At 44.0% G+C, this 11,008-nt stretch overlaps 1 protein-coding gene across 2 annotated transcripts; it reads left to right on the top strand.

Moving 5' to 3' along the window:
- The first annotated feature begins 75 nt into the window (after positions 1–75).
- RPL15 (ribosomal protein L15) lies at positions 76–5,683 on the top strand. Of its 2 annotated transcripts, none has more exons than XM_039569207.1 (4): positions 76–144; positions 1,558–1,742; positions 3,095–3,231; positions 5,322–5,683. In XM_039569207.1, the coding sequence occupies exons 2-4, from the start codon at positions 1,571–1,573 to the stop codon at positions 5,625–5,627; spliced, it is 615 nt and encodes a 204-aa protein (XP_039425141.1). In that variant the 5' UTR covers positions 76–144; positions 1,558–1,570; the 3' UTR covers positions 5,628–5,683. The 2 variants fall into 2 exon arrangements, with proteins under 2 accessions (XP_039425141.1, XP_039425145.1); XM_039569211.1 differs by having other exon boundaries at positions 86–144; positions 1,561–1,742.
- The last annotated feature ends 5,325 nt before the right edge of the window (positions 5,684–11,008 follow it).

The following is an 11,008-nucleotide window of genomic DNA, read 5'->3' as shown; positions in this document are numbered from 1 at the left end:
GGCCGAGCGGGGAGGGACGCGCGGCTCGCGGCCCCGCCGGACTACATTACCCGTGAGGCACCGCTGCCGCCGCCAGAAGCGCGGGGTGGCCCCGAGGGGTTGTGGGTAGCAGGGTTCTTCCTTTCCGGTGCTGGGCGCCATCAGGTGAGGGCCGGTCCGCGCGCGGCCTTTCCCTCAATCCGTGCCCATCCCGGGATCCGAGCGTCCATCCGCCCGTCCCGCCGCCGCGCCCGCCGGGCTCCGGGTGGGATGGGGCTGCTCCTGCGGCGCGGCGCCTCTGGGAGGCCGGTGGAGGAGGGCCCGCGGGCTGCGCCTCGGTGGGCCGGGGCGGGGAGGGGAACGGGCCACCCAGGGTGGCCCTGGCGCGGCAGAGCGGGCGCAGGTCGGTGATAGACGGCGCGCCCTGGTTTGCGGTTTGTTCGTGGGGGTTTTGTGCCATTATGCAGTGAAAAGATGGGGTGGCTGGGAGTAGGAATGGATGAACCATAGCTGGGCACGTTCAAACAAGAGGGGTATCCAAAGTCACACACGAACTGTTTTCGGCGTGTTTTTAAATGTAAATAAAGTGAGCTGCGTGTATCTGATGGTGAGTTGGGTGGGGGCTTGATGGGGTTCAGGTACACGTGCTGATTGCTGCACATGTGTAAGGCCTCAGAGGTTTTCAGGAAGACAGCAGTAAGCATGAGTAAAAATTAAGTAATATTTGATTTTTTAAAATGCCTTCATCTTTTAAGACAATTTCAGCTCAGAAGAGGGACTTTGTAATAGTCATTATTTTCTTAAGAGCAAAATTTGATCTGTAGGAACTTCGTGTTGAGTCCTTGCTCTGCTGAAGTCAATACAAACTGACCCCGATGGTGTTCAGCAGAAACAATGTAAAAAACCTTTAAAAAACCCACAGGGCCTCTGTGGAGCAAAACACAAATGTCAGCAGCAGTAGGACACTAAGTTATGACACTTCTTGTTTAGTATTGCATGATCAGTACATCCCATTCTACTTAAAGCCCAGTTTCAGCAGATGCGGAGGAAGGCCTTGTCTCTCCTGAGATGTGGGAGACACCAAGTGAATAGCTCTAAGGAAGCAAAAGTCCCAATCTAGTTCATTTCTTAAGCAACAGTTAAATTTCCACTTACTAATGAAACTGTTCAGCTTTCACTTAGAAGTAAAACCTTATTAAAGTAAGAGTTAACAGTAAAGGCCACACTCCTTGCAGACCCGTGGTTTTTTATAGATTGATATTTACAACTTGTTTCAGGTATTAATCATTGGGTTTGGTAGTATCAGACATAACACATCTGAAAATTTTCAGTTGAGGAGTTTAACACTTCAGAACATGCAAAAAGGAAGAAAATTGCTGGGAATGGTGACTGCAGCATGTCATGCTGAAGGCTGCCCGGTGTGATCCATGTTCTCGGGTGTCAGTGGTACAAAGACGCTTCGGAGGTCCCTGTCTCTCAGTGCTGTTCCATGTGTGGTTTTGTGCAGTGCCACCCTTGGAAGATGTTCAAACTGGGAATTGCTTTTGGTGCATTGTTTTCACTGAGCTCTCTGTCCAGCAGGTAGACAGCCATGGGTGCCTACAAGTACATCCAGGAGCTATGGAGGAAGAAGCAGTCGGACGTGATGCGGTTCCTGCTGCGCGTGCGCTGCTGGCAGTACCGCCAGCTGTCGGCCTTGCACCGGGCCCCGCGCCCTACACGACCCGATAAAGCCCGCAGGCTGGGATACAAGGCCAAGCAAGGTAATGGCACGGAGAGGTGAAGTCCGTGTGCCTCACAATGGAGTGACATTGGCTTCCTTCAGTGACAGCAGAAAAACAAAATCTGGAACTGAAGTATCCCCCAATAAATGGAAGTGTCCTGCGTGAAATGAAAAGAATATCATAAATGTTCTCAGTCGGTAGCAGTGCCCACAGCCTTAAACTTAAACCTAAACTTTTAAAAGCCTTAAAACCTTAACTTCACTTAATTTTGCATCTGTGCCTTCTGTGGCTGTTCTGGCAGGTGAAGATCAAGTGGGCTTTGGCCTCAGTTTTTGTTCTCGTGCAAAGTTCCACAGAATTGAGCAGTGGTTTTAGTATCCTAGGGTTGGGGGGTGTCCTTTCTCTGCCCAAGTTTTGTCATGTGTTACTTTGACTTTTTTCAGGGTGACTGAATTGTGACCTAGCACCTGAAAAGAGCTACAAGGGATCTGGATGGAGACTTGCACAACAGCATGTAGTGACAGGACAAGGGGGAATGGCTTCAAACTGAAAGAGTAGGTTTAGATTAGATATTAGGAAGATACTCTTTACTGTGAGGGTGGTGAGGCACTGGAACAGGTTGCCTGGAGAAGTTGAATACCCCATCCCTGGCAGTGTTCAGGTGCAGGCTGGATGGAGCTCTGAGCAGACTGGTCTGGTGGAAGGTGTCCCTGTCCATGGCAGAGGGGTTGGAATTGAGAGGTCTTTAAGGCTCCTTCCAACACAAGCCGTACTATGACTGTTACAGCTGCATGTACTTGGGCAAGGTGATGGAGTTCGTACTGTCATTGGAAAACAGTTACTTGTCAGGGAAAGAAATGGGAAAAGTGGTCATCCATGAGTAACTTGAGGAAATCCAGTTAAAAACCCAGTATGTTTATTCACAAGAAAATAAAAAGCTAAGACTTGGCATTTCTGTCACCGTTCATCTAGTTTCCTCATCTCTCAGTGACCAGATTTCAGCAGGGTTTGTGGATGGCTTGTGCTTCAGTGCTTTGTGAGTGCTGCCATCTAAATTGTGCGGTTTGGGTAGTGGTTTTGGTGGGGTTTTTTTAATGATTGTATTACAATATAGTTGTAGCTGATTTTAGTCTGTTTGGGACTAAAACAGACTAACCAGGTGCCATAAGCTCTGGTTTGGAACCAAGAAATAGTTGTGACAGGATATCACTCGCCTTACTCAGTTGTAATGAAAATGACAAAAACATCTTGTACTATCCACCTTGAATCGTAAATTTCGGTAAAAATTGGTATAATGACTTCGTGTTGCAGCATTTCGTGTAAATTTTTGGGTACAGGGATGAAAATTGCTACTAGAATTGTTCTTGTTCCTAAGGCACTGTTTGTTTTAGGTTACGTTATCTACCGTGTCCGTGTTCGCCGTGGTGGTCGCAAACGCCCGGTCCCGAAAGGTGCAACCTATGGTAAACCTGTACATCACGGTGTTAACCAGCTCAAGTTTGCCCGGAGTCTTCAGTCTGTAGCAGAGGTGAGTATTTTGGTTATTGCTCACAAATATGGGTTGGAAAGTTTTAGTCTGTAAAAGCTGAAAATACTCAGAGACAAAAAATATAAACCAAACCAGCTGCTTTGTTAGTAAGTTGGGTAAAAGATTTTGAATAATGGTGGCAGGAAGGCACCAGAATGTCTTTAAAAGCTTTATTGAGACAATAAAAAACTATTCAGACTTTAAAAATGGGGTCTGTGGGAACCACTTGGCTGGTTTAGTGACGTTCATAGTGTATACTTCTAAAGTATGCCACAATATTTGTTATGAAAAACACATAACTAATCCAAGCCACAGTGAAATAAAGAGCTAGGCATGAGGCATAAGAATTTGTGTGTGCTAAGGTGTCTTAACATGTCAGTAAATCCCACTCTTGTGTTCCTTGCCACGTGGTGTGGATCACCAGCTGTAGCTGATGGTCCTTTCACAAAGTACACGTGATTTCCTGACTTAAGGCCTGTAGCGCCTGTTTGTGTAGTAGTAGTGTTGCACAGCATACTTAGCTGTATTGCAGGAGCTGAAGGCAGCATGCCAGAGACCACCTGCTTCTTTATAAAAAGCTTTGGTATCTCACAAGCACACAGGTTGGGGGTTAATTTATTTTTAGGTGAGATATTGCTACTGAAGTACTCAAAATGTAAGCTTTGATTCGATGAGATCTTGTAAACTTTGTCACAGCAGTAGTCTGGAAGAGATACAGTTCTCACCTTTACAAAAAGAACTTTTTCAGTGGGTTAGTTAATACCAGTCTGCATTCTCAAATGAGACATTGTGGAAGAAGGGAGAGTGTCACTGCCTTTCCGTCTTGAAGCAGAAGACTTTTCTGTTCTCAGGACTTAAAAAATACTTCTGAGTGACTTCTGAAAGTTGAATATGGTGGGATTTTTTTTTTCCCCCAATGAAAAAATGTAAATGGGATATGCTTATTTAAAAGAAACAAAGGTGATGAGTTTGAATTAAAAATGCAATTTTGTTTTCAGTGCTCATGGCATTCTCTTCATATATGTTACTCCCAGATACCCGATGGCTAATTACATGCTAACGACAATTATGGAAGAAGTTATTTGCCCTCAGTTTTAGCTTGAAATTTTCTGAATCTGACAACAGTCTTTCCTGAAGAGTTATATTTTTCAGATTATAGAAACGTAGAGCCTCAGTTGGAGCTCCCATCCTCAAATAGAAGCTGGTCGAGGGTGGCTGGTGTTCTAATGTTTCATATAGGTGTTGCTCTCACACTAGAAGAAAATGAGGACTTGAAAAAATGTTACTCCGTGTGCAGGAAATAGTCAAGTGCTGTTTAGGGAAGCCTGTAGCAATAGGTTAGGATTACATTGGGGAAGAAGATGAATGGGGTCCATTGGTTCGTGCTTCCCCATGATGAAGATAAAGTCCTACAACTGAACGCACATAGGGTGTTTTAAGTACGGAGCATTCTTGATGGGAGAGGCAGATGGCATAATAGCTATAATTGCTATTTTCTGCTTTGTTTTGTTTTCTAAACTAAGATTGCGTCTTTCCAACCACAAGTGAGGATAGGAATAGTGAGCACTAATATGCCAGCAGTAGTACAAAGATTTGTTACATCAGCTATTCCTTTACTCCTACCAGTACAGGCTTACTCTCTGCAGAAATGCCTTTCTCCCCTGTAGCTTTGGATGCGCAAATTAATCAGTCTTTCATAACTTCCCACAAAAGATTGTTCCGTGAGCTCAAGTGCAGCTCGTGCTCTTCATCTTCACGTTGAAGTTATTTTTAACATTGTATATTTACTGACTGGGTGCTTCTGTGTACAGAGAGTTCTTTCTTTTGTCAACCAAGCACCTTCCTGCTCATGGTCATTAAAACCTGTTTCATGCAGGAATCCGAATGGCCTTTTTTTTTTTTGTAACACAGCATTCTTTTCAGCTATTACTTTTCTTGTACCTTTGCAACTGGACGGGGAGGATTTTTTGTAGGAAAAGAGGTTCTCTTGGGGAAAATTGAAATTTTATGTTTGAGTTAGTCATCTTTCTGCATGAAGAGTGTGCTGCATCCATGGTTTTACAGCCTTTTGCATTCATTTTTTCCTCTAGGAACGTGCTGGCCGTCACTGTGGCGCTCTGAGAGTCTTGAACTCGTATTGGGTGGGTGAAGATTCCACTTACAAGTTTTTTGAAGTGATCCTGATTGATCCCTTCCATAAGACCATCAGGCGGAACCCTGACACCCAATGGATCACCAAGCCCGTCCACAAGCACAGAGAGATGCGTGGGCTGACGTCAGCTGGGCGCAAGAGCCGTGGGCTTGGCAAGGGCCACAAATTCCACCACACCATTGGTGGCTCACGCCGTGCGGCCTGGAGAAGGCGCAACACCCTGCAGCTGCACCGCTACCGCTAATTCTTGTAAACGTGGCCATCTAATAAAGCTCATGCAGGTTGTTAAATTTAACAGTGCTTCTGCTGCTTCTTGAGTTATGTGGATAAGTGTAGAATTCTCCAGGAGTTCAGATGTTTCCATATTTAGACAGGCTTTTGGAAATGTAATTTGATACTTGTGAAGATTGTGGGCCCTGAGTGTAGAGGTCTGTGGTGGGTTTCACTTTCAACATGGAAGGGTGTGTGCTGTGTGTATTGAAAGCCCAAGGGCTGGTCCGTGATCTTTTTTCTCTTGGTGTGCATGTATCTAGTCACTGTCTGTAGGTTGGGGTCTCTGCGTCCTGTGCTTAGACTGAAGGCCAGCTTTGATCTTGTGCAATGAGATGTAAACTGAAAGTGCTCATTTATTTTTTATAGGTGATTAAATACTAATGGCAATTTTATTTTTCAAGTTCTGGGTTTTTTACATCTTCAGTGTCAAACCAGCTCTCGGGCCTCTCAGCTACATTGTCTGAATCAACTAAGCACAGAATGGAAAGGTAAAGCTTGCTCTGGTCATTGAAGTGCACGGTATTAAAAATGTGGACACATCACAAAGAATGATAAGGTTTTAGGCTGAATAGTAAAATACTGACTGTAGAGTAGGTATTATTTCATTTGTCAAGATTGAGGGGGAACAGTTTCTTAAACCTTCCTTTTGCTACCAGAACAGAAAACATGTCTCTCTGTTAAAGAGCTGCATTCTGATTTCTCTGCATGGTTAGGTGGTAGAAATAACCACATTTGGATAACAGTTATAGATGAATGTATTTTTGACTACTTTTTGTGAAATTACAGTGTGACCTTTCAGCATGAAGTCAGCTTTCACATAAAAGCCAAGAGATGAAATGCAGTTCCTGGTAAATTAGGTGGATGGCTGTCCTAGCTTCCACAGATTGTGTACTATGTCTGTTGGGTAGTGATAGGAAAAGGCATTGATAGAAGGCCCAAAAAGTAGCTGTGTCTTCCAGCAGCTTGGGATGTGGATTGATTTTTTTCTTTTTTTTCTCCTGAGACTTAAAGCATGTCAAGATTTTTCCCTTCAACTGACAAATTCACTTAATACTCCTCTTTAGTTAAAGTTCGTACAGGAGGGTGGTAGTCTGAAGAAGAGATGTTTTGGCAGTGTGTTCTTAAAGCCAGGAAGAACAGCTCAAGGTGGCAATTCTTTAATGATGTGTTTTGTTTGGTTCAAACAAGAAAAAGGCAAAGTAATCTTCTGTTAAAAATTGTTAAAGCTGTCTGCTTTAAAGAAGGGAGATATTTTTAGCCTCTCCTTTGAAGTATTTCTGGTGTTCTTGAAAGCAGCTCCTGTGATGGTGTAGAACAGGAAGTTTCTCAGAGCAAATTTGATGAGTGAAGTCTCTCCCGAGCATGGATGAGGTTATTGCAGAGAGGGGGCTGATCTGTCTGGTTTGTAGATTTAAGGGTTTAAGGTAGTGCCAGTATGGCCAGAGTGTCCATTCCTCTGGAATTTCTTTTGTCTGTTTGAGCAACATGGTCTAGAAAAAGGCATCCCTGCCCATGGCAGGAGATTTGGAACTGGCTTTAAGGTCCCTTCAACCTGAATCTATGATTTTTTTTTTGGTTGGTTGGGTTTTTTTTAAGGCAACAACTTCGAGACTGATGATACTGTACTAGGGGTTGTTAAGCTGTTTGGACCCTTGCCACTGATGGGGGAAGGTGACAGTAGGTGATGGGGCAGTCAGCACTAATGCTGTATCCTTTGCCAGCCTTCAAACCATGCAGCACGTGGCAGGTGTCTTCGGTGACCTGCCTGAGGCTGGCCCTTGGTCCTGTAACTCTGAGCTTTAAAATAAGGGGGAAAGCACTGTCCCCTCCAAAGTTTATTGAAAACTGCTGATGACAGTGTACCATGGTGTCTGTCAGACCAGTGAAGGAATATGAAACAGATGGTAGTGCCTTCAAAGATGCTCTGGGTATGTACAGCTCATTCCAAGTCTTTGAGAAATCAGATTTCCTTCATGTTATTCCACACTGGAAGTGTCTTACGCTCTTAAAAATGATTTTGAGTTTGAAGGGACATTGCGTTGCAAAATTTATGTGAAGTGGTAAGACAAATTATCTTTTATTAAAATCTTTATTTTAAAAAGGCAAAACATGGAGGAAAAACTTCTTTTGTTTGGGGTTGTTGGCTTGAGAAGTCAGGGTTAGAGAAAGGTTATGTGATCTCTGCCTTTCCTGCTTGATTCTTGAACCTGTTTTGCAAGTTCAAGAGATTGCTAGTAGCCTGTGTTCCTTAAGATTGTGGTAGAAACCAGTCATCTGAGACTGTCCTAGTGAGAGGCTGTAACTTGAGTTCAACACTCCCCAGACACCAAGGGTCTGCCTGAAACAGGGACACTAAGCTGTAGCTGAAGGAGGGCAGGGGGAGGGAAGAGGAAGCTTCAGGAATTTCACTAGGCAAATCTATTAAGACTAATCTATTAAGACATAGAGGAATCCAGTAATCTGTTTCCAAGCCATCTACTTGGCTCTGTGTGCAGGACTGATCATTTCTCAGTCTGAGCAGGCACGTTTTGGATGTAATTAAAAGAGCTGTCTGGTTTCTAAGCAAGACAAAATGAATACCACAGTTACACTGCAGGGAAATGGGGCTGTACAGTACCAGCCTGGTTCAGCCCGGTTTTAGGTGCTGTTGAAAATAGTTGACTGTTAGCTTTTATTAGGCTGGATTTCACTTTTGTGTCAGCTGCCTAGATTAGCTAATCAGTCAGCTTTTGGTACAAGGTGAGGGCCTGGCAAGGTTGCTATTTCTGTCCTGAAGGGTGGGATGTGTAAAAACAGATTGTGTGATTTAGGATGTTCTTTAAATAAACAAGTAGTACTCCCTTCCACATACTTAATAGAAGTGCTCATTACTTGGCAACACTAGCTAGGTTGAAAAGTAGGGACTCACTAATCAACAGTGAGTGTAATTGTTTCCTTGCTTTGTCTCCAAAGCATTGGGAATCTCTGCGAGGCAGCTGTGTGCTGCTGGGAGAGGGACACTGGCGTGATGCCTGCGGAAGGCACAGATGCTGGTGGAGGAGGCAGTTGGCTCCTTCCTTGCAGCAGAAGGTCATGGAATTTCACTGATGATTTTTGTGGGGGCCTTAGAATGAAGTAATTAGTGATGGAGGAGAGTTATAGCTTGACTTTCTCACTTATCTCTGTCCTTGTAATGCAGCAGTTGTTCACTAGCCTTGACCCAGTAGAGAAAAGTGACTGCCTGTGAAGAGTTCTGTGCAGCTAATGAATTAAAAAGCGAGGTTCTAAAAATAGAGCCTGATTCCTACTCTATTATCTACTCACTCTCCAAGCTGGGAAAAAACACCATATTTTTGTACATCTCTTTTCTTTTCCAGCAGACACAAGTCTAGTTCGGAGAGTATCAAGCCAAAATAGTCAGAGTGATGGAAACACTGCTGCAGCCACAAAAATACCCAATTTGGATTTGAATTGGATGCTCTTTTCTGGGGCTTTGAGCAAGCACCAACTTTTTGATCCAATCCTTTTAAAGTAATTGTTTGAAATGTAAAGCTGTATGAAAGGATGGAGAGCCTGTAGGTCGTTCTCTTCATGTGTCAGGGTTCTGAATCAGCTTCAATTTAATAATTACACACAGAGTGTTTAGGTTGCAGAGTCTCGCTCCCTACAGTTAGGAAGTGTCTGAGCTACGCTGCTTACACAACCTTTAATTCAGTGGCCATCCTGCTCTTACCTAATGGGCCAGAAGAGGCCTCTGGCAAAGCCAGGACTGCAACCCAGTTCTTCTGGACCCCTTGTCACTGCCTGAAATTTAGGAGAGCATGCTTTTCTTTGGTATCAAATGATGTTCAGTGATGTAATTAAAGGCTCTTATTGTAATGAAGATGGCATTCAATCTCATTAAATACTGTCATCCATCCATCATTCAGGGGAATGGAGAGCAGGGGTATCCTGGGGATCAGGGAGCAGATGAGTGATTAAATTAAGCCTGGCTCTGATAAGACCAATGCTGGCTGACCCTGCTCTCTCAGATGGCAGGTACCCCTCTTCCAAGCCTTCTCAGGTCTCCTTGCATTTCTGGTGCCTGGCTTTGGGAAAACCCTCGCTAGTTAATATGCTGGACCATAGCTGACTCCATAGGGGTTTTGCAGTTTGTATCTCCTTGCACAAGAGCAGCAGAGGAATGCCTCTGGACCCAAGCTGGCTGTCCATGTGCAAGTTGAGGAGTTCTCTTGGAAACACAAGAGTGGAGAGGCACATAGAAGAGAAAAAAAATAAAGGAGGAGAACAAAGAAGACAAGCTGTCTTTCAGTGGGGCTTGTTAGTACCTTGGTGCTGCCTGGTGACAGGAACACCTGATAGAGGAGGCTACAGCTAGCCAGGGTCTCACAGGGCTCATCAGCCAGGTCTGTGTGGGGCAGTCCCCACGGTACAAACCTGGCTGGACAAACCTACAGCTCCACGTGCCTGTGTCTCTGGTATCATTCTGCTTCCCTGAAACACCAGGCAGCAGCTGCACTTCACCAAATCCAGAGCAGGAGGACAGTTCTCATTTGGTGCTGTGAAATAAATGTACTGTGTCCAGTGCTCAAGCCCTCCATGTCCCAGGCCTTGTCACCAGGCTGTGTGTCAACAGAGCAGCAGGCAGAAACCAAGACCCTGTTAACTCTGCATAGTGTTCACACGTGTAATGAAAATGAGTCGTCATCCCCTGAGAGCTCATCCACCAAACAGAGGAAGTAGCTCATTAGTTCAGTGTTCACTTGTTCATTTATTCATACAGTTTTCTTGCAGCATTGTTTTTCTGTGACTAACAAGCAATTATTTGAACCCTTTCCTTGTACGAGAATCGTGGCCCTTCAACTCATCTGCTGTTACAATCCACCTGCCTCTCTCACGGGTTTCATGATTAGTCAGATAAGTTTAGATGGCAAGTTACACAACCTTTATAAATTCTGTGTTTTGAGCTTTGTGTTCTTAGTTCTTCCAGAGCCATATATAAAAATAATGTTTTATAAGTTGCTTTGTTTGCAACTATTTGGAAAGTGGTTTTGCCAAAGCACAGTTAAACAAAGCCGCAGTGAACCTTTTAAGCAAAACAGAAAATTTTGTATTATTTTCACTTTGCAAGTTACTGCTACAGGTGTTGGTGGAGAATATCCGTTTAAGATCTTTTTTACAGAAAAAGACACAAAGTAGGATTCAGCTACGCAGGAAAAGTCTGTGCAAGTAAAAGGAACTTTCTTGAGCTTTGGGGTTTTTTTAAATAGAATTATAGAAAATACTTGATTCAATTGGTCGTGTTGAATCTAGTCCCCAATCTTAACCTAAGTAGTTTTATTTCTGATAGATGCCTGGTAGTCCATTCTTAAG

Source organism: Corvus cornix, chromosome 2 (genome assembly GCF_000738735.6).
Source record: "Corvus cornix cornix isolate S_Up_H32 chromosome 2, ASM73873v5, whole genome shotgun sequence".
Lineage (NCBI taxonomy): Eukaryota > Metazoa > Chordata > Aves > Passeriformes > Corvidae > Corvus > Corvus cornix.
Note: the sequence above shows the minus strand (reverse complement) of the source record. Positions and strands in the feature narration are given on the sequence as shown.

What these genes read in the sequence shown, in the direction of transcription:
- RPL15 (XM_039569207.1), top strand. Translation starts at nt 1,571, where the DNA reads ATGGGTGCCTACAAGTACATCCAGGAGCTATGGAGGAAGAAGCAGTCG. An exon ending in GGGATACAAGGCCAAGCAAG is followed by an intron (nt 1,743 to 3,094) that starts GTAATGGCACGG and finishes TGTTTGTTTTAG; the next exon opens with GTTACGTTATCTACCGTGTC. An exon ending in GTCTTCAGTCTGTAGCAGAG is followed by an intron (nt 3,232 to 5,321) that starts GTGAGTATTTTG and finishes TTTTTCCTCTAG; the next exon opens with GAACGTGCTGGCCGTCACTG.